We start from the raw sequence: 24,250 nt of genomic DNA on the forward strand, positions 1-24,250 counted from the left end.
TGACTAAGGTAACTATCTTATATTCCACTGTCCAAGATTACAAAATTATGCTCCAGTAATAAGTAAACTCTAACTTTTTGAGATACAAATACAAGACTGTCTACACTAGCATGCTGGAGAAAGGTTCCAATAAAGGAATAATTTCTGTAGTATTATTTCCATTATCAAGAAAAATCATATTTCCAACACTATGCTTATATTGATATAAACGTTGACAATATGAAACAACTTGTTCAGCTACGTTATTAGGGATATTCAACATAATCTGTGGGAGAAACGCTTTTAAGTTTAGTAATCACACTTACTGATTGTAAGTAAAACTTTCAGTAACAAAGTGTTCTTAATTCCATGAAAGAATTCAATTTTGATACAAAGAAGTGAAGATTACATTATGAAATCAACAATATCACAGTGAATTGTATGTTTTCCTTGATAGGCTTTGTTTCAAGTAACATGTAGGTTATGTTGGGAGCTGTTAAGTAGTGTTCAAAAAGCAACAGCATCCATAAGAAGGCCGTTGTGCTAAATTCTAACAACTCTTATAACTACAACTTCTGAAAACAAAACAAAAAATCCTCTCTAGATAAATGTAAATAAACTGATGTAAAAATTGCTATTTCTAGGCGTTTTATACCTATCTGCATAAGATTTTCAAGCAACCTGCTAGGTAACTTTTACCTACCTGGCTTCGTAACTACAAGAAGCTATTTCAGCCATGGACAGAACAGTGAGATTGAAGTCAGCTCCATTCACATGTGTGGAATCAGGATGTTCCCATACTGATGAGTCCAGCTTATCAGGTACTCTACTTTCTGCTTGGAAAATAATATTTGTATTTGTTTTTATGTTATTTTTCTTAAGAGATCAACAGAATGAATGCGAATAAAATTATTAATTTTATTTATACAACTTCTATAATGCTACCTGTTGATAAAGAGGTTCTTAACCCTATAGGGGTTCATACCATGGTCCAGAAAAACAAAACAAAACAGAACACACTCACATATTAATCTCTCTCTGCAGTCAGGTCTGCATATATTACTAAGAATATTAAGCTATAGAAAATTCTGTTTCTGTTTCCCTTCAAATTACTACACAGCAATTTGTTGGTCACTACATACACTATGCTATAAAATAAGACTCATCTCAGCCTTAATGACAATAAAAATGATTGAATACTTGACGATAACTGCTACAACCATATCCTGTAAACACATACTAGACACTCAAAAATTTACCAACTGCTTGGCTGAATGAGAAGACACGTAGCTACGTTCCTTTTTACAAAAGGCACAAGTACCACCAGAACACAGAAATTAAATTCAGAAAACAAACCCACTTTTTATCATACTTACAGCCTCTTACTTAAAATTATTTTTCTAATAATCTAGATTCCACACAAAGTGATTTTTAAGAAGTGAAATAACCAGAATGCTAATTAGCTCAAATTAAAAAACACTAACTAGAAACTTGTATTTCCTTTAACACTCTTGCAGGGATATTAATTGACAAAACTTCTGTTGTTACTTCCTAATAATTCTCTTATTAGGGTATGTCAACTTCTTTCAAATATCACCATAGATTTATCTTGGATCAAAATGATACAATTATCAATAGTACAACTCCAGACTTAAAATTAGACAGACCTTCCCCAATTCCATAAACTTTACTGCATCCTCTTAGATTAGTTTTAAAGAGTCCTCCAGGCCTACTGCATTCTAGGTGCTAGAACAGAATTCGATGACACTGAATAATGGAATCAAGTAAAGAATTTTCTCTTCCTTTCTATCTGGGTTTTCACAGTATGTAAACCTTGAAATACACATGCCTGTACTCTAAATATAGACTAGCCTGAAAAAAAGGCCAGATGCAAAAACTACTATGCCCTCCAAAACTCCCTATCAGAATCAAACCAACAAGGTATCATACAGACAAAAAGCTGTTTACTGAAAATGAAATCCAATATGTATGTTACAGTTCTTTTTCATTACTGTAGTCAATTTAATACCAAACACCTTTGTAATATAATAAACAAGAGCTTTCTTCAGAGTGCCACAATGCCTGATTATATTTCATGGTACTAACAACTTCCACACTGACAATTTGACTGAAAGGAAACACGGTGCTACGTGCACATATGAGTAGTTATAGACCAGAGAAAGTGTTGTAATGAGTGAATGGAGACAGCAGGGGTAGAGCCTGACTCATATGAAAAACTGCTTTTATTCAGAATTTCTGCTAAATTTTTGCACCTTTTAATATTTTAAATATTTTATGTATGATGAGCTCAGTATGTTACCTAACATGTCTGCAACTGAAAATCAGAGCAAAATTATGCCCCAAATAAAGATAAGAATGACAGGAACAATTTATTTAGTCCATGCCTTCCTGTGCCCTGGCCTGAGATGATGCTGTCATCTTGTCTATCTTCATTTGACTCGTCGACTTTTTCCACATCGCAGCAGAGCAGATCCCCCCATGAGCTGATGGAGTCACTTCATGTGAAATTCAGGGCAATGCAGAACACATTGTCCTCAATGGAAGGCAAGGTAGAGAACCTCTCATCAAAAGCTGGGAAACTAGACAGGCACATGGTGAATGTGGAGCAACGGATGGAGAAATCAGAGGCCAGGACCCAAGTCTGTGAAAAAGAAATCGCTGAGAATAAATCTGTGACTAATATGATGGTTAAAATCTGCTGCTCTTTAGAATGAAAAAAAAAGAAAAAAAAAAAAAAAAGGGAGATACTAGGGTTGAGGGAAAGGAAGCCTAGAAAACATTCACATCTTGGGCATCCTGGCCGTGGAAAAGAGACCCCAAACTATGAATCCTGATTAACATATGTTAATCCTCTATTAGAACATGAATGTTAAAGATGACAAAAAAGTAGAGAAATAACTTCTACTACCCAGAAAGGCTATCTCCAACTTGGAGATTTAGGGTGAGAATGATAGCAAGTTTTTACATTTAAAAGTTAAACATTTTTGGATGAGTTCAAACAAGAAAAAGTATTTCATAAAAGATTCAAGATTCTATTGACACTAGATATTTGTCTAGCAATGCAGATCAAAAGCAGGAACTAGAATCGCTAAAGAAGTAATTTGAGAAAAAAAAAAAAAAGAAGTAGCTGAAGCAGCAGAATTCAGTATTTGGTCAAAAGTGATTCACAAAGGCTTGGGGTTTTTTGTTTGTTTGCTGTAATTTGGAAATTTTTTTCTAATAAGCAAGACCTAGAGAAGGCAAAATCAGAGAACAGCCTGGAAAGCATGAAGCATCAAAAAATGAAGTGGGTTCCACGTTGAAGCATGAATGTTCTGTTCAAAGTTGGTCCCAACTACCTTTTAATTTCATTTATATAACATGTCCCCAAACAAAATTGTGTGTGTTTAACAGCATAATTTAGCATTCTGTTTATGTGATAATGTATATTTGATATTTTAGAAAAAGTACTTTTCCATGTGATACATGTGCCTACTGGACCACATTTAACTCTGGCACAGCACAGTTAAACAAATGCTGTGAAATGTTTCATATACACTTTCTAAAATACTGTGATGTTAGAAAAGCCTAGCCTGCAATTCCATCTTTTCATCTAAGACCACGGCTAACTGTAATTCCTTTTTCCCAAAAGGAAGACAAGCCATGTACTTATGAGAATGCAAGCAGAAACAATAGGTTGTATTTTTTGTTGATAAAAACGTTGTACATGGAGATAAAAAATAATAAGGAGACAAAAAAATATTAAGAACTGCAGCTAATGAGATAGAGAGTGTAAAAAGAGTGTTAGGAAAAAATCCTTTCACTAAAACAATAGGTTGCACAATCAGACTAAGTATCAAGAAAGAAAGAGCTAGCTGCTGGCCTGTGTGCAAACCAGTGAGACTGGATGCTGAAGTTTATTACAGCAATGAATGTGTGGGTATCCAGAAAAAGCTGCTGCAGTAAGAAGTTTATTATACAATGAGGCTGAAATCTGCTGTACCCTTAAGCAATAAATATAGTAAAGAGACACTACTGAATTTGTGAGTCACAAAGAACACACTAGATCTCAGATAAACTTCTGTAATTTAACTGCCTCACTCTCTAAACATCACTTGATTGTATGAAGTCACACCCTTATCCAGTCTAAGGTCCTAACAGAAGTTACAAAGTCACTGTATAAAACTGAACTCCCAATAAATAGCTCATACACAAGCTATACTACAGAAAATCCAACTCCATAAAACCACAGCTATCTTTGTAATGCACTTATGTATGGCATTGCAAACAACAAAGCAGAAGCTAAGTCTGGAGCATCCTGAAGAGTCCTTAAAAAGTTAAAGGCCAGTGGGTTCCACAAACATATGTTCTACCTCAGTTTTGAAGTGTTCTTAATCTGCAGCAAAAAGACAAAATTGCATAACTTCCTGTAATACCTTGTTTCCAAATATCTTTGAAAATTGGCAGATTTTTTTTAAGTACTAACATTTCAGTAACAAGCATGGAAGAACAACCTGTCTTTTTCCAACTCTTGTATCAACAAAATAACTCACTGAGGTGCAAACTTTTTAACAACAGTGTTGGCTACAACAAGGTTGGTAAAAAGTGCACATCCAAGGGACAAAGGAGAAACTTGGCTTCCAAATCTAAACTGAAATTAAATAGCAGCTGCCCCTTGTATATGTACATTTTACCAACCTTATGGTAAAAACTAAGTTTCAAGCTGATTAAGCAGACTGTTGGAGAGAAAAAAAAAAACAAACCAACAACAAACAAGTTAACCAATGTTCAGCAATATACCATCTCATACTAAATGCAGTTCAGGCAGTATAACAATAATGAAACTTGTCAATAAAAGTATGTTTTGTTTACATTAGTATATTACTACTTGAGGACACAGAAAGTAAAAAACTTCTAAATTAGGCAGGTGAGTAAGGAATTCTCAAACTATGATAGAAGTCCTGGTTTTGAGGAAACAAACTACTGGAGAGACAGAACACAGGAACTTGTACAGACTTGCAGAAACCTAAAATCCTCTAAGGACCACTCAACTTAACTCGTTGTACACATGCAATTCAAAAGCCAGCTTCAAACAATCAGTTTCTCATTGGCCATGTGCTGTCATTTCTACTTTTATACTAAAAAATTTTAGTAGTCTTTTAAAATTTATTTTGTACCTTCTTCTCTGCAATAGACTTACTCAGAACAAAGTGATCCTGGACAATTAGTATTTACTTCTTATTTTAAATAATTACATTATATCTTATATACAACCTCAATGAAAGTGAGTAAAACCTAAAATTACTTTAAAATAATTAATCCATACTGGGCAAAGCTAACTAACAAGAGGTCACAGTGTCATGTTGTTACTGAGGCCATAGAGCACCATGTTGTCCAAAAATATTTCTTTTCTGAAATCCCGTGCATGAAAAAAACCCCAAATTATCAACTGTGCACTTTATTAGTAACTTTAAGGAAAAAGTCTTCAGCAACAAAAGTTAAAAAGATACAGACAAACAGACTTATCTGTACCTGCTTTGCCATTCAGTAGCTTATTCTGGTAATATTGCTGTTCAAGCTGGGGGTTTGCACCAGGGCGCAGTGGTGCCTTTCCTGCACCTCTGTTGCTAGTAACAGCTACTGGTTTTCCTGTGGAGAAGAAATGCATACATCAACATCTATAATAGCTTACATTTTAACAATAGTACAGCTATGGTACGATCATAAAGATGTCTGCTTTATTTTTTTATAATTTCTTTCAAGCTTATACTCTTAGTGAATAAAGGAAAAAACAGCTATGAAAATGACTTTGCATTGTTACCATGAATTTGCTGTCTTAATTGCAGTCACAAGCAAAGAAGAGAAAAGCTCTTAAAGAGTGAAAATACAGCCATACTAGTTTGTCTTTAATAACAAGTATAAATGGATGCGGTGAACCTTCACCAATGCCCTAATGATTCATTAGTTTAAGACACAGCAAACACTGTACTGATTTTAAATACTTCATCATGTTTAATATCTTAAGCAAATTAGAAGAGTATACACATACCAACACACTCAGTTCCACTTGTTTAATTAACTGTACAAAATCAAATCTTTAGTAAACTTCTGACTTTTTAGTAATATCAACACCTCCATAATTTTTCTATAGGAAGCTAATTTATGCACTGAAAGTTCTGGCAGACTTCCATGGACAGAAAAAAATATTTGCAGAGAAGTCCTATATTCCACTAATGGCATTTGAACTTGGAAGGAAATTAAGTTTTAAAGACCCAAACATACTAGGACTATCTTTAATACAGTTGCTTCTGCCTTTTCGTTAAAGAGAGCAAATTAACTGTATGCACACCTTACTCTTTTTTTCCAAGGTCAACAATAAATGTGTGTCAGATGGTCAACTCTGCACCAAGTCTTCAGACTTGTGCATCACCAAAGTTCAGTGTTTGCACAAAACAACCATTTCTGAATGGTACACTTGAAAAAAAACCCACCAAAACTTGCTAAGGAGCTCCACTAACTCTTCCTATGCCCTAAGGATGATGACACAACTCAGACTTCTAAATGCCAAATGAATTGTTCATCCTCCAGGTCTTATAATACTTCATGTGTTAAGACCTTAGATAGAAAAGGGAAGGAGAAGCAAATTTCCCCTGAAAAAGACGAATCAGGCAAAGAGACAATTAATTCTCAGCCTTGGCCTTTCAATTTTCCTAGCTAAACAAAGCTCCTTACATTACCCTATGAAAATTATTAGTATAATTTTTTTTTCCTTAATAGACAGTGACCAAACCCCACCTTTGGTACAACTAGAACTGGATGCCCAATTTCTAATATGGTAGATTTAAGTTTCAATAAGATATGTGCAAAGTTATAGAGAATAGTTACTTCAGATTTTACTTATTTTTTCTTACTTTAGATACTGAAAGGAGATAACAAGGAGAATTTCAGTTCTCTCTTCCACTTGCTTTTGGATTATGAGAAATTAAGCAGGAATATGAAAGTTGCATTGTCTGACTATCAAAGATGCCAGAAAATAAGATGAACATGCAAAATTAATTTTGTAAGCGTGCAAGTTTGGTTTCGTTTTTAAAGGCTTATCCAAGTAAACTGTAACACGTAGAATTAAATACTAACCTTTGAGATCTGGTCTATTTCGGATAGCCACAGACACAAAGAAGCAATCCATATCCACGTGCATTATACAGCTCTGTGGCTTGGCTGAACTCGCAACAGACACATTACCTAGTATGAAGATACACCAATAGAAAACTTGAACCCTAATTTATACACTTTGGTACTACTCACACTAGTCCATCAAGGACTATCATCAAGTTTTTACCACCTTAAATTATAAAGATTCTTGTTCCTACTCACCAAGAAGGTATTTCCATTTACAAAAGTATCAGAGAAATGTAAACACAAACGGTAGACATACAGCCTAAACAATGCATCAACTTAAAGTTTCTATTTTATTTTCTCATAATTAACACCTTCCATCTAACAAGCTCCCCCAACTCAAGAAGATTAATGTATGTTGTGGGAACTGGATCTTATTTTCACTATGTTAACACTGAATTTGGAACAGTGATCTTCACTGCTGTTTGTTCCATCAGAAGACTGCTCCAAAAGAAAAAAAAAAAAAAGTTCAGCTGCACTAAAAACTACCATTAACTCTTCATGAAACACACCAAAATTAGTTTTAAACCTCTCATGGAATTGGATTTTGTCATTGCTGTATCTAAACTCATGCAAACATTCAGCAAAGATGAGCAATATCATTACAGACTGAAAAACTTACACTGCTAAAGAACTAGAAATACTTGTTTTAAGTATTCCAGAAGTCTGCACATCTATATTCCTGACCTACCAGAGGAGGTTATTATCTAGCAAAAAAAAAAAATCTTAATACGAACAATGCAGAACGTGTAACAGTGAAAAAATACTTCAATACATCAAGTGAATTGTTCTGCTTAACAACTGAGCCAATTACTGCATAATCAGAACGCTGTTTTCCTGTTTTTAATAATTTATCATTTGAACTTATTATTTGAAAAACAAGGTCTCATAAAGGGCCTATTTACAAACCAAGTAACAAAGTTAATGCTTAAGAAGCTACTACTTGTCAACTAATACAGAGTTATTAACTATTATCATACTCCAGGCCAAATCAAAGATAAACTAAAAATATATTAGCTCATATCTTATTTTGATTAAAAAAACACATTAAGGTAGTTCGTAAGCTAACACATTTTAAAACTTGCATGTCCTAGCACAAACACAGAATCAGTTAATTTATTTAGCTAACAATTTTTTTAGGATGTGGTAATATATCATCAAGCATATTTTCATATGATTGGAAGTATTTTTACCGCACTCTTTAGTGCTACAGAGCTAGCCTTTTAATTGATTAAGACTGTTAATGAGAGATTCTGAAGATGCAAAATATCTATACTTGTGACACTTTGCTTCTCATGAATTACACATATCTTTTCATTTTGGTCCTTGATATAAAGACATAAAACATTTCTCTTCTGTCACAAGCCAGGATCAGAAGTCTCATGCGACACTGTCACCCATTTAAACAGACGCAGAAGCATACAAAACTCTTACTATTAAAAAAAAAAAAAAAAGTTAACTTCCAAATGTTACTAATCTTTTAGATTTTCACACTGAACTATAAGCAGCAAGGTTTTTTTTTCTTGCATTTATCGTTTTTTTTTTTCCCTTTAGATTTTCATATGGCAACTACAAACTTGTGTATTTAGATAGATATAGTATTTTCTTCCCCCTTGATCAATCCACATATCTTAGTAAAGTCAGGAATATTATTTCTACAAGGAAGAACTGAATATAAACCAGAGTCTCACATTGTCACAATTTAACTTAAAAAAAACCCAAACAAAATCAAAAGCAGTTGGATGCTTCAGTCTTCAGTGCAAAGTCACCAAGCTTTTCCAGACACTCTAGACTGTAATGTGAATATTGAATACTAACTAACCTACTTAGTCTCAGCCACACATTTAATGTACAAAGATATGAGGCACCTTCTCAACATAAACCTTCTTAAACAAGTATCTACCTGTGTCAGTTTTAAGTGCAGACCTGCCTGCTTTCCATTTTTTTAATTTTTCCCTTCCTGGAAAGACACCGCTGTTTTTTCTCTGCAGGCTGTTGACAAACTCTGTCAGTTCACACTTCCACGTTGATATATGATGCAGTCTTGAACGTGAATAGAAGTCTGAAATAAAACTACAATCTGAAGGTTTGGACACAGGTAAGGAAGTTGCCTTGCTAGGAGTAGGTACAGAAGTGCTTTTTGTGCTTGAAGGCCCCTGAACAGTGGAGTGGTGAGCACCATTTATTTTAGCAGTACTGTGCAAAGATGAAGATGAGGAGGAATTACTCATAGTCCTATGTGTATTCCACAAGAAGTCTGTATTTTTGTTGCTTTGCTTCAACTGCTGCGTTGTGCAGTCTCTAAAGTCAACCATGCCTTTTTCAGTCTTCCCCTCCTCCTGCACAGGGCCTGGCGAGAACCTACTTGCAACACCGTTGCCGGAGGGCACCAAGCAATCCTGTGTCTTTAAGGCACTGGTAGAAGTGTGTGTGTGTCCATTAAAAATGGCAGTGCTGTCTTTGTGAGACTGAATTCCATTTTGTTTCTGGCCAGGAAGGATCTGCTCCAGCTCTGTAAATCCAAAATCATCACTTTCTTCTTCCTCTTCTTCATTCCAGCTACTTATTCCATTGGGTGTGATCTCGTTTTCCATCTCAGACTTTTTAATATGATTTCTGAAACATATATGATTATTTAATACCGTATCTTTTCTAAAAGAATGAACATTTACACATTATTTCAAGTGCTAAGTATTTATCTTCCTAACTGGTAACAGTATATACTTGAGTAGTTTTTACATTCTCATGACAATTATCTCCAACTCTGAGCCATGTCCTCTCAAAGTCACAAAATATCGTATTGCTGTACAAAACATTTCACAGATTTGGTGTATTATTAATGCAGCACCACCAGGAGTTTACACAGGAGTGACCAAAATCCTGCTCACATTAGAAAAGCTATTTCTAAGGCTTTTAACTTGACCAGCAGTCTCCAATCGAATTACAATAAAATATGTATTTGTTAACACAAATGTACTACCAGGGACATCATGAATGGTGCAGGAATATGCAAACCATCTTTGTATCAAGAGATGCAATTTTCCTTATCTAGTTACAAAGAAAGAAAGAAAGAATACACAGAAACCTCCTGGTTTTTTTTTTTTTAATAAAATTATTCTAGATTAATGTGCTAGATTTGTTTTATCTTCTCTCAAGGTAAAATCTGTTCAAGCTCTATAAAACATATTCTTAAGTTTTGACAAAAACCCGAACAAACTACTTTTCGTCTTTTATGCATATAAAACAAAGTATTCTGCCACAAGGGCACAGGCAATTTACAGTTACTCTGACAGTGCAGAGGTAAAGTTTTCATTTGAAAAATTATCCCTGTAACAAACCCAAAGTGGAATTAAAACCAAAGCCTTCAAGAGTTGTGTATACTCTTGATCTGTTGAAAAACACCAGCCACCACTCCTAACTCCCAAAGCTAGCAATTTAAGTACATACAAAAAAGGTGGGAAATAATTACCTATCCAGTATACCAGTGAAAGCAGAAAGCCAATTAACTGTGACTACAATTTCGTTAAGATTATCACAATCATAAATTATATTAAACATATTTTTGAGGAGTTGCATGGTTGAAAGTGGTATATCCAAAGGTACAGATATAGCACTAGAGGACAGGGCAGACTTTTAAAGAAACTCATGCTTTTCAGATTAAACTGGTATTTTTGGAAGTGTGAATACTCCTCTCATTCAGAAACCAATAACCATGCAATAGTAAGTAGTGATGGTGATTGTATCACTCATTGTTTAAAATACAGGTAAGATATACTGCTTAGGACATCCATTTTGTGGCACAGGCTTTATTTTTCCTAAACACAGACAAATCCCACTCATGTGGTAGTCTCCTCAGCACTATGCAGAACTGTATTTTAAATAAATCAAGGGACTGTGGAAGAACACAGATCACCATCGTAAATCAGAAAGCCTAGTATCTTGTACAATATCCTTGGTCCTGTTTGCGCAGTAGCATTGGACCAGATGATTTCCAGAGGTCTCTTCCAACCTCAATCATTGTATAATTTTATGATTCTTGCCTCTAAACAATGAACATGTGCTACTGAAAAAGATACAGAAATCCTCTTTAAAAAAACCTACAGAACAGTCTGTTGAAGTGGAAGGTTTCTTTCCAAATTCCAGTTCCTCTGCCAGTTAAGTTTCATTGGTGCATTCTCTTCTATTCCCTTCTAAAGGTCTTTCAAGAGAGTCTTTTATACTGTAATTGGATTTTTAAGCCGTCTTCCCTCTCGAAGGTGACTTAAACCTTAGTGTTACCATACATAAAGTAAACTGTGATTTATTTTTTTTTAAGAAGCTAAAGAACAACTACTATGCATGTACATTTGTTCCTACGCACCTTTAGGAACACCTTTATCAAAAGTAATTAAATCATATCAGCTTTTTGTTTTGAAATAAAAACCTACTTTTCAGTGCCTCCAGTCAGAATCTTTCAATGTATGCCTGTTGCCTCCATACAGATATACTACATCCTAGGACTCCCAGGTCACATTATCAAGCAAAGTGTGGTCCGAAGATTAGAGACAAGGCTTGGAGTCAAGCTAACTGTAATTCTGTCCTCAACTATTTATACAGCTATACCTTGTTTTTAGATTTCACTTCCTCAGGGCTTCCCTTTTATAAAGCTGAAATGAATTTTTAAAATGATATATAGTTATAAATGCAAACCCATTATGGGTAAATAATTCGTATCTGCATTACAAGATAAGAAACACTTACACCCTGTTGAGATCTTTAGCTATATTGCTTGGACCTGGCATGGCATCTTCAGGTTTGCATATGCTATTAAAGTTGAGACCTTTTTGAACACTTGACTGCTTGGTGTAAAGCTGATACGGAATGTGCGAGAGGAGGCGTCCAGCTTTAATGCTGAAACAAAAGCAAAAAAAAAAAAAAAAGGAACAGAAAAGGAACAGGTTACTACTTCAGACATTTTATAAAAATCTCAACCTCTTATGCTAAAAAATGTGTCTTGTACAACAAACTATTACCTTGGACGTTATCTTCTGCTGTTCTGCTATATGTACTGGCAGTCCCTTCCACAACTCCCTTGCAATTTGTGATGTGGGGACTGGTAGTACTAAAGATGTTCGCATAGTTGTGTTGGTCAGTTGTCTACATCCATTTGTCCAACTGATATACACAAACTCCACATATTTAATTTCAAAAGCAAAATAAACAATGCCCCATTAAAAAAACCTGGTGAGTATTCCAGGCTATTCTAACTAAGCAATGCTGAATGAACTCTTAAACATGGAATAACAAAATGCACACGCTCCAAGAAAATTTGGGTAGAATTCAAAGGAGGTGAGCTAGGATGTGGTTTACTACTAGAGGAACTACTTTTTCAATCCCAACAGGGTAATTACTCCTTCTTGTGAGGAAAATTCACTGAAGAAATCTAGACAGAAGAATAATTTCCAAACAGACCTTCCATAATTATCTGAAACTGCAATTACACTTCAATAACTGCTAAATTCCTTAGGGAAGTCATGGATTTTGAAGTGATATCCTCCCAAAAATACACCACAGCAGGATTTCATCTTTCCACCCTGATGCCTGCTGCCAGCAGAGGACATAATAGCCTTTCCAGCCTGTGTTTCACCTATTCTTCATATGCAACTCTTTATACACTGGGTCAGAGATGCTGAAACAGAGGAACTTCTCTCCTATCAAACAAGTTTCTATTAGCATTCAGTTTTGAAGATACAGTTGGATTCAAATTTTTAAAGACAATTTAGCCCAGTGAAATACTGTTTTTCTGTTCTTCAACACCTGAATGTTTTATCTTGGAGATGTGCTTTTTAGCTAGCTCAAATCTGTACTACTGTCAAGGGAGCTGGACAGTGGAACAAAAGTCCTCAGGAGCTTTCTTGCTGCAATTAGAGAAGAATATAGTGGGAGATCATGTCTCCCAATTAGATAAATTAAAACTAGTTAGGCATATATATAGAGACCTAGTAAAGTTTCTATGGCAATGTGATAGTAAAAACAGACCTAAAATTATGTCAATTAAATATTGTTTGATACGTGAATATATAGCATCATTTATATAGCACAGGAACATAATTTACATTAAACACTGCTAAACAGAGCTAAAAATACACAGGGTAGAGTTCGAAAGCTTTATTATGCAGAAAGTGGTGATGCAGCAACTAAGCTTTTACAATGCCTGGTTAGACTGTTTCTCCTATCACCATGTGAACCTGGGTGCATAACCACCCAGGTAATATTTCAAAATCATTATTGCAATTTCAAGATGATAAAAAAACCCACATTAAGAACTTGTTCATGCTAAGATTTTAGCTACTGGAGTATCTGTGTTACTAGATCAATACATAGGTGGTTTGGGTTTTTTTCAAAATATTTGAAGATGCAGCAACAGGAATCCTATTTTAGATGCCTCATTCAACATCTTTCCCCATTCCACACTCCCTACATCACAGAATCCATAATCGCTAAAAAAAACAGGTTGGAAAGGACTTCTCCAGCTTCCCCAGGACTGCAATGGGGGACTGTGTCAAAAGCCTTACTGCAGTCAAAGCAAACAGTATCTACTGCTCTGCAGTTGTCCAGCCATCTCACCACAGAAGACAACCAGGCTGGTCCAGGTTCCCTGGACTCTTATTCCTTGCCTTTTTGAAGGCAGCCACAACATTTGCCTTTTATGCAGTCTTCTGGAAAATTTCTTCTGATTGCCACAAATTTTCAAAGATGACAGAGAGTGGTGTAGCACTGATATGAGCCAGCTTCTTCACCCCGCTTGGATTCTCATTCTATCTGGTACTCTAGTTGTATATATCATGTTTTGCTAAGTGAACCATAATTTATGTTTTCTATACTTTGGTAGCAGTTCTTTTCTCCAGACTCTACAGTAGGCCTTCAAGGCACGAAAGTAACCTTGCCACTACACACTGAAGAAAAGGCAGTATTGAGTACCTCAACTTTTTCCATATCCTTTGTCATGAAGTTACCTCACCACTTCATTTGCTTCTGATATAGCTATAAAAGCCATCTCTTTGCCTTTCAATGCCTTGCTAGCTTCCAAAGAAAGTGTTAAGGTAACACATCATCTCTTTTGAAAGTTGTAAATGTTTTAAGACTCGTAGCTTTCATTTATTCAAATATTTTGCATTCTCAATATTTGATCAGAAAAATAAAACGAAATGCAATCTAACAGACTTTCTTTCCCCGTGGAAATAATTTTAATCTATTTTTTTCACATTTGTGTTAGATTAACACAGATATTTAAGGAAAAGCATTCACTCAATCTGCCACAAATTCTACTGGTAGCTCCTTCTAGTGGTTAGTTACTCTCACTCTCTGAAACGTAATTTTATTATAAATGTTGAAGAATGTTTGTTAAAAGAATATTCAAATTTGAAAGTCAAGCTCTAACATCAGGTTTTGTCAAAATTTAAACCACCTAAGTAACCTCCATTTGACTTCCACTAGAAATTGCACAACAGCTTTTTCAAGCTACGTAATTGTGTCAAGTATTTTCCAAATAAAGGAAGAAATATTTAGAAAGTAGGACTGCCTGGATGTCTCTTCCTTCATTTGTTGGACAAATGGAGAGGTAGCAAAACCATGCAAGTAGGAGAATATAGTAAGAATTATTTCATTGCTAAACCAACCACATATTACTCTGTAATACTGGATTTTGCAACTACTGCTACCACAGGATCTCTATGATAATTAAACGAAAATTCCAGAGCTACTAGCATTTAGCAACAAGTTTACGAGAATCTCATTTTAGACCATAATTCAGAATATTCATAGTTCAGATTATGCAAAGCTTTTAATGCAGGAAGAAACTTCAACACATACCTTACCATCCTTATATATAGGTAACTCTAAAAAATCTTATTTTACATAGTTCACATGGCATATTCCAAATTACTGACGTTTTTGGTATTTTGCCTTAATGTCTTTTTCGTGGCTCTCAAACAAAAAATGAAAATAATAGCCATTGTAATAAGTGCTGTGGTAAATTCATCTGGAAAGCAGAGATGCTATAGTGATAAGCACCAAAAAATACATGAATTCATTATTCATTCCATTATCATCAAAGAATTCAAGTCATTTGCAGAAACTACAAAGTTACAGAGACAAGAAGCAAAGCCAAGACACTGAATGATCAACTTGCAACCTGAATTCAGTCTTTTCTGTGAAGAGAATGTGGAAGGTACCATAGTGAAAAAAGATAGCATGCGATCCTGTAATTAAAGACTGGATTATAATGTGTGCACACAAAGAAATAAATCAAAGCTCCACAGACAATCGACCTTTTTATTTTGCAACCTTGGATGACAAGACTGTAGATCTAACAACACTGCTTTACCAGCTATTTGTGACAGTAACATTTTAGTGTTGACTCTTAACCAAACTAAAATAATAATAATAAAAAAAAACAAACAAAGCAACAACACATCAAAAAACCCACCCCTCCAAAAAAAAAAAACCAAACCCCAGCATATTGCACTAACATGATGTGCATGTGAATATTTCAACAAATTTTGAACCTGTACATCCACTGCACCAGCTTTCACCAACTTATCTACTGAGAAGAACTTCAATATTCCGTGTACAGAGACAGAATATTTAACCAGTGAGTGTTCTTCAGTACTGTTGAGTGGAAGGGGAAAAATGAGGAGGGTTTGTGAAATCAGCTTTTATTCCAGATTCTAACACAAATCTTGTTCTACAGAGACAGTGAGTTCCCTGTCTCCTCGTATCTAGCCCTGTATATCTGTCTGTACTCAGTTCTTCTGACTTATTCAGCAATACAACATTTCAGAACAAGGAGAAGTAGAACCTGAACACAAGATATCATACGGAAACTTTTAGGAGACTTCATACATTAGGTTCTAGCAAGTCTCTACTGAATGTATACAAATTGATTTTTCCAACTTGGTTAAAATTGTAACAAGCTTTTATGGCATCAATGAAAACAACTACATTCTTCAAATAAAAACACACCTACCACCAGTTTTCCAAGTCCTTAAACTTGTGGGTGATGCCCTACACGTGTTTAAAAAACGTACCTAAAGTCTTTTGCAAAATGAAGAACCTATCATTTCTGATTAAAGATAAAAAATTTACCTTAAAGATACATTACATGAAACAGTTGAATCCAAAGGACTGAAAATCAGCAAACTGAAAATAGGAACTGCAAATAGGACTTTACAAGTATATATGGAGCACAGTTCCTTGTCTGTTTCTGCTGGTCATCTAGGAAAGAGGCTAGTTAAGTATAGCATGACACTGGCAGAATGACTTCCAGAACATATTCCTGCCTGTTCTATTTCCCATGGGTTCCTCAGATGGAATGCAAGCCAGATTAATTGCTCTGAGCCTGGCTATCATCTTTTTCAAGGACCTGAGGACAACTTCAGTTGATCCTATATATTCCAGTGGCTAGGGGAACCAAAGAACATAAAGTATTTGTATATAAAACTTGCAAGTTTGTTTTGTTTTGTTTTTTCTACAAAGTCACATCATGATAAATGTTTAGATAGATGAATTTCAGTTTTATGAAAACGCTTTTCCATTTACATGCTTCATTTACAGATGAAATCAAACTTATGCAACGCACATTGACAAGAGGTTAAGAAACAATCACCTGGTACTTATTTAAACATACTGAGATGAAGGCTGGTCAATTGATTGGATATTGAACAGAATCAACAGGATAGTGTTGTTTTCTGATATGTCTGAGACTTTCTGAATATTCTTAGTGAAGTTTCTTAAGGAACAATCACTAAGAAGCATACCTTTAATGTAACAGTGTTTTTTAAACTCAGCTGTTGCAAGGACAGATTTATTTTAAACTATACCATAATCCCCAAATGCAATCTTCTACAATGCTGTTCCTAGACTTTTCTTATTTTTTTTTTTTTTTCCAAAAAGAGAAATCTCCAAAAGCAGTAGAGCTAAACTTACCTTTCCATGATCCACTCTGGCCGAACGACTTTTTCTCCTTTTAGTTCTTTTATTTTGGCATTTGGAAGATTTGTGGCAATGATATGAGTTGTTTTTGATCTGGAATAATACACATGGTATTGGCCTCCATGCAACATCATTAGCCGTCTTAATTCATCAGCTGAGGGATCTATAAAATTAAAACCAGAAATATTCCTGTTTTGTGTTGGCAAATACAGTAAGAAAAACAACTTTAATTGAGAAACATGATGCCACAATCAGAAAGAGTGCAAACCACTGTTTTTCTCCTGAAAAACCTCACAAGTTCTTCAAAGAACAAATCAGAAAAGCACTTCTGAAGAAGTGTAGAAAACTGTTTCTGAAGAGACTGATTGAGAATGTAAACATACTACTTGTTATAGAGGATCTTTCCACAACATGTGGTAGGGGGAGGAATACTCAAGTAGATTTAATACCAAAACTACATTAAAAACTATATCAACATAACACAAAATCAAGTATTACATTAACTCACACTTACCTTTTCACCAGAGTTCAGGAGAGTAGTTTATACCCAAAAGTAACAGACAAGAATTAATATCAAAAGGGTTTAGCAACAGCATAGAATTCCTACTATACAATTTCTGATTTCTGGTTTCCTGAAGCAGTTAACTCACGCTTTCCTTACCAGGTTATCCTAGAATTGTTACAGGGAACAGAGAATACCTTAAAAACTACCAACTCTTCTTATCCCCTCAATCATGTTAAAAAGAGCACTTGTTTTGCAAACAGAGGTGGGAGGAAAAAAAAAAAAAAGTTTTAGCTTTCAGAGAACCTTTGCAGTGGTCTCACATTGGCACCAAAAAGTTGAGGTCAGCACAAACAATGTTTTAAATAGACATTCTGGCACACGATACTGGGGTGAGGGGGCAGGTAGGGATTGTTTATCTAACTTTTAACTAAAAACAGCATACATTTTCTCCAGGTGTTCTCTTTCCTAGTCCAGCCTTTTGGACAACCACCTTGTAGAGTTCTATTTAGGACCTAGTACCTTGAAGAATATGCAAATGCTAGATTTTCACTAAAGAAACTGCCTGTATTAAAGAACTGATTCAGATGTATTAATAGTTTAACATGTCGACCTTAACCTTCTTCAGCCTGTTTGGGCCCTGTGCTCAAACCAGCCCTGCTCCATACCATAGAAGCTGTACTCATTGGTTATGTAATAGTCACACCATTCCTAGCATAGGTCCCTGAAAAAGGCTTCAGGGAAGTTTCAAAAAGGTTATTATGCTGCTTTATAGAACCCAGGAGAAATATGAACATAAGTATGGTAGATTAAAAACCTTACTCCAGTTAACATGCACTATCAGTCCATCACAGACAATGCATATGTAAGTCTTGTTCTTCCTTCCACTATTAATGGGTTCACTGTCTCAAGCATTACACCACTCCGAGCAAGAAAACCCCAACATATCTACCCAAACATAAATTTAATGCATATGCTCCAAATCCAATGCAACCATCAATAGTTTGGAAAAATAAAGAATTAGTATATGTAGGAGTATGGAGGAAGTTAAAAAGTTTCATTTCAAATAAAATCACTGAAATTTGGAAAAATTTACTGCTATTTCTATCAGTGATCATTCATGTAAATGATTTAGCAAAGTAATACTTATATTCAGAACCTAAATCTGAATTTATATTGAAAATCTTAATGATGAAATACAAAGTAATATAACAATTACTGTGTATGTTTTGTATATTGTATATTTAACTTAGCTTCAACTAAAGTGTTTTACAGTTCTTTACTCCACTTACGATGGTAAACAGAAAATAGAAACAAAACAGAACAGATCCTTAAAAAAAACAGAAGCTTTACCTGTAAAGCCGTTGACATAGATGGCAACTCCACTAAAGATACTTGATGAATTTCCATCCTTCTGGTGCTGTATGGCTGAATCTGACCGGAACTGATCCTCTAACTTCTTAACCTTTGCCGACATATACCCGCCCTAGTTTTGAAGTTAAAACAAAGCAAAACCGAACTGTTGATGGCAGTCTTATTTTCTAACATTTACAGACAGAAACTCATCAATTGTAAGACTGGAAAGGTAAGCAGCATTCCCTCAAATTTATTATGGTCAACCTATCATATACATATTCTTTTTCTAAATGAAAACCAGCAAATCCTCCACCCTAAATTCTTATCTTCAACATAACTGCACCTTGTTACCAACATAGTGGGATCTATTTCATACTTCTTTAATCTTATTTCATAAGAAAAATACTCTATCTATATAAAAATTATTATAGAATAAAAAGAAAGAAGAAAAAAAGAAATAAGGGAATGACGCAAGTTAGGATGCTAAATTGGAGGGTCATTACCTAAAGAAATAATGTAGAGAATATTCATTAAGCTCCATGTACTTTCAGTTCTTAAATATACATGAGGCAGTAGTATCATAAATATTTATGTAAATTAGGCATCTCAGTTACTGTTTGTCCATTTATATAGGATAACCATAAATACTTTAAAAATTATTTAGTTTAGTTTTTAAATGGTGATTTAAAACTATTCAAGGGTCTGCACTTATTAATAACGCAATTCAGTGGATAATTGTGAAGGAAGACTTCACAACCTGGTAATTTAAAAAATTTCTTTTGAACTTAATTACATGTTTTCAAATGAGGCAAAAAGTTTTAAGTTATAGCATGCCTTTAGCATATATAGCATAATTGTAAACCCTTTAAAACCACAGTGCCACTTACTACTTACTCTTCTGAAAAAAAAGCCATTTGGTTTTGAACATACCCATATTCCCCAGCCATCGCCATCGGCAGCCCGTTTCCGCCATCCACCTCGCCTCATACTGAAGCTTCTGCGTAGGAAGAAAAATGCTCAATCAGTTAGAGGTTTAGTAATATCATCAGTGGCATTTCCATGATGCATTACAGGTCATCTACAGATTATCACAAATATTACATTTTTCAGTGGGCTTCACTGAAGTATATGAGTTAACCTAAACATTAAAAATTGCATAAAAACCTAGTTACTTGGTTTTGTAGTAATGCATAGTGTAGCAACTATGTATCAAAAGACACACACATTTTGCACTATTCACCCAAAGCTCAAAAAACTCATGACAATGTTGAGCTTCCATTATGATTTATTAAATTCCTCCTGTTCATCATACATCTCCTATAATAAAAGGTTCTTAAATACAGTTGCTACTGTTCATGCAAAATATTGCCCAAGTCAGGAACAACTTTTTATTTCCTATTTGATACTATCTGCATGGTGGGATGCAGGCAAACACCTCCTGGTACTAGATCCATTTCACCAATGGATTTATGGCTAATCATAAAAGATCCAAACACTGTTGCTCCAATGCAACACATCACACAAAAGTGAAAGAAAAAACTAAAGGCCATCTTACGGTTAATAAAAGCCAGTTGTTTAGATGATCTAGCATGATCTATAGCAAGGTTTGTGATTTGTTCCTCAGAGTTCTTTGTTTGTTCATGATGATAAATAAATAAATAAATAACTACACCCAACCAGACAATTTGCATTTTTTTTAATGCAAAACACTTATCCTTGGACCATGATCTGTTGTACACAGCAGTGTCCCCAGATGAGCTATTAGTAGGCTAGAACAGAACTGGTGGAGAGAAAAAAACCAAACATTTTGGACTGTGGCCAACTGTGCACTGCACCCAAGTGATTCGCATTAAATATAGCTGTTGTAACACTGATTTTAAAATATTGATTAATGATGTAGTAAGATCACGAGGTCACTGCCTGCCATTAAATCTCTCACTTTCTGCTCTAAGCAGTTTCCTAAATAAAAACACTGTTTTGTCTTTTAGGGCTATCAGCCCTTGAAAGCGTGAGGACAGGACTCTGAAACTAAAACGAAGAAGATTTAAGGCAGTCACCTTTACTTTATTAAATATTTAATTTCTATCCCTTTATCCTCCATAAAAATGCATAAAACTACGGTTAATACACAGAAGGAAGTAAACCTTTTTTTTTTTTTTTTTTTAAAAAATCCTTGTCTGCTTTTGAGAAGATACCTATTCTCTGGCCTATCCATACAGCATTCTCCAGTAATGGAGCACAGAAGCTTCACTCAGTCTCCAGCCTACCAGAAATCATACACAGCTGTGCATGAAGATAATGCATTTTGGTCATTTTCCTGTCCAGGCCTCCTACTGCATTGTTCTGGAGACTGCCTCCTTTATCACGTTAAAATTTTGTTTCCCCTAAACCTGGCTGAAAGTTGACTTCTAGCTTTCAGCTCTTAAATCCACTTTGGTCTAGAGCCACCAAGCAGGTATATTCTGAAATCCAGATAAACCACCCTGGATTGCAGGCAAATTTGATTGCAGAACAAGACACAACTGCAAGAAAGTTTTCATAAATACGATCGTTTTCATGGAATACTGCAAATACGCCAAATTAGGCAATCATAGAATTATAGTCAAAACAGGTATAACTACCTTGAAAAGACAAGTTTCAGGACCTCTACAAAAACAGGAAGATCATGAGGCACCTGGTTCTATTATTCTTAGAGCTGCTGTAATTTGATATATAACCTACACATATGTATATAATTATAAAGATTAATCACATGTCAAGGAGATGGGCTCTACACCAGCAACCAAAAGCAAGCAACCCCTCCTCAGTATATTTTTTCTTTAGGTACCTGCATTTCTTACTCAGAGACCAACTTTTAAGATGCTGTGCTTTCTGAAATTAATTTTTAGTGGTTTGGATTACATCTAATAGATAACACAGAACTCTTATGGAGCAGCAAGCCAAATGATGAGCTAGATGACCACACGAAATACAAAACTGCCTTTTTTCCTGTAGAGGACATACTGGAAATGGCTACATGATTTATTTCATATGGAAAACTCGTATTTTTCCATCAGCTGAAGTCAACTATAATTCAAACCTATCACTTCTGGGTAAGAAGTTATTGGGGAAAACAGAAAAGTGTAAGTTCAAAAAAACCCCCACATTCATTAATGAAAATGTTATGTAGTGCTTTTAGATATCATAGGTATCAGTGTGAGTTCATAAGAAACACCAAAATCTTAACTATCTTTAACTACTGATTACCCCTTCTCCTTCATAATAAAGGAAGACAAAGTCTTAAAGAGTGAGTACAAAAAGGATGGAGGGTCTTTCTTCACAAGGAGCCACATGGAGATGACAAGTGGCAACAGATACAAGTTGCACCAGAAGAGGTTCCATCTTGATATAAGAAAGAAATTTTTTACAGTGAGAAAAATCAATCACTGCAACAACCTACACAGGCACATGGTAGAGTTCTCATCACTGGAGGTTTTTAAGATGCAATTGGGCAGTGTGCTTGATAATCTCATCTAGGCTTCCCTGTCCATGTAAGGCTGGACTAGAGAGTCTTTTGAGGTCCCTTCCAATCTCAGCTGTTTTTAAGTCTATGAAAAAAAATCTCATATGAAAATAAACACTCTGGAAAAACAAAACAATGGAAGAACCTTCAACCTTCAAAACCATTCAAAATGCATACTATAAGCCACCATAACATCAGTTTAACAAAAAAATGTCCTTTATTCCAACCACTGAGTTCTTGAGAAGATAGGATTTGATAGGTAGTTACTCTGACCCACATATAGACAACCTCTTGCTTAAACTAAAATACCTGATGCCTGATGAACTGAAGAACTGCCTTCATGAGGGCAAGTTTTTTCTGAAACCTTGAAACGCATTTAATTTTTATTCAGGATACTTGAAGCTAAGGAAGATTGCTAGTCTAAAAGCCATTAAAACTAGAAATCAGAAAACAAGACCATTTTAGGTTAGTGTGTTAAAAGCATGATATATCAAGTGCACAAAAGCTGTCTTCCGAGAACCTCCAAAACTAGAGAAGCTAGGCTGTAATGCCTGCTTACAACATCTGATAATAATTTATCATTTCCTTGGCAGATGTGATTTTTGACTCAGCCAGTCCACTTCAATTCTAAACACACAAGTTAGGAACATGGTATTTCAGCGACTACTAGATGCCTCTGGCTCATGTCTTGAGTTTGGGGATTATTATGCTGATATGAAAGCCTGGGAGACTAATTTCTCCCTCTGTAGTTCCAGGAACTGAATGATGAAACAAGGTTTCTGGACTAAGGAGAACCTCCACTACTAAAGACTTGTGCTTACAGCACAAATTTTCCCTTGACAATGAAGATAACCTCTACAGCTGCCCAGCTGAAACCTAAGGAGTAAATGAGCATGACAGGTATCTTGCACAGGACATATTAAATCAGAGGAAAAGTTAAGCAAGATTTGAAACATTCTCATTGGTTCATTAAATAAGAACTATAAGGATGATGTGATGCTCCTTCTATAGAAATCACAGTGAAGGGATGAATAACATATATACTTCGTAAAGAACCCTTGAAGTGAGGGCAGAAGATGGGGGAGGAAAACAAAACAGGGAACTTAAACACCCATCGCAAGCAGGCCAATTTCATTCAAGAGTTCATCCTTCTTGTGATTGTAGTATCTAACTTGTTTCAGAACTGTTTTTCTCTGTTTTCACAAAGGCACAGTGACTCAGTGAAAGTGAACCACCACAGTTACTAGTTCTCAGAGTATCTCTAGAACCTAAAGGACAAGCTATAACATGACCCTTCGCCTACAGAAAAGCTTTCTAAATAAAATTGAAATGCTCATGTTCTAGACCCGTGAACACAAATATAAAAAGAAACTCCAAACAACTCTGAAACTACACAAAAGCCTGTAAAAGTAGAAACAGCATTCCCAGGAATAGAATCCAATTTTTCAGTGCAAGACAAACAACGTTTCAAGAAAAGGAAAAAAAAAATCAAGTTAATAATTTCTGTGATAAAAATTAACATAATTTGGCCATGCATCTCTTTCTGGACCACATAAAAATGGTAAAATCTTACCATTTTACAAAATAGGGTTCTTTAACTAAAATTCAAATTTCTACTGTGTAATCCTTTTCAAAACTGAAGCTAGAAGAGAAACTAAGGGTTTTGATGCTTTGTACACGACTGGCTCAGAAATACTCAATACAGCCCACTAGGAAAAGGTATGTAACATCCCTTTGCACTGTGCTTCATAGGCCTAGCATTT

General features: G+C 35.1%; 1 protein-coding gene across 4 annotated transcripts in view; it reads right to left on the reverse strand.

Moving 5' to 3' along the window:
* Positions 1-24,250, reverse strand: part of REV1 (REV1 DNA directed polymerase) — a 59,971-nt gene that overhangs the window by 26,162 nt on the left and 9,559 nt on the right. The window contains exons 2-9 of one of the 4 annotated variants that reach the window (XM_080340182.1): positions 19,916-19,982; positions 18,983-19,115; positions 17,122-17,290; positions 11,896-12,045; positions 9,059-9,771; positions 7,114-7,221; positions 5,512-5,628; positions 683-812 (exon numbers count right to left, since the gene is read on the reverse strand). In XM_080340182.1, the coding sequence (XP_080196308.1) occupies positions 683-812; positions 5,512-5,628; positions 7,114-7,221; positions 9,059-9,771; positions 11,896-12,045; positions 17,122-17,290; positions 18,983-19,115; positions 19,916-19,972 (1,577 nt within the window). In that variant the 5' untranslated portion in view covers positions 19,973-19,982. Of the gene's footprint in view, positions 1-682; positions 816-5,511; positions 5,629-7,113; positions 7,222-9,058; positions 9,772-11,895; positions 12,046-17,121; positions 17,317-18,982; positions 19,116-19,915; positions 19,983-24,250 lie in introns of those variants that run through there. The other 3 variants (XM_080340181.1, XM_080340184.1, XM_080340183.1) reach the window with 3 other exon arrangements.

Source organism: Nesoenas mayeri (assembly GCF_963082525.1).
Source record: "Nesoenas mayeri genome assembly, chromosome: 1".
Classification (NCBI taxonomy): domain Eukaryota; kingdom Metazoa; phylum Chordata; class Aves; order Columbiformes; family Columbidae; genus Nesoenas; species Nesoenas mayeri.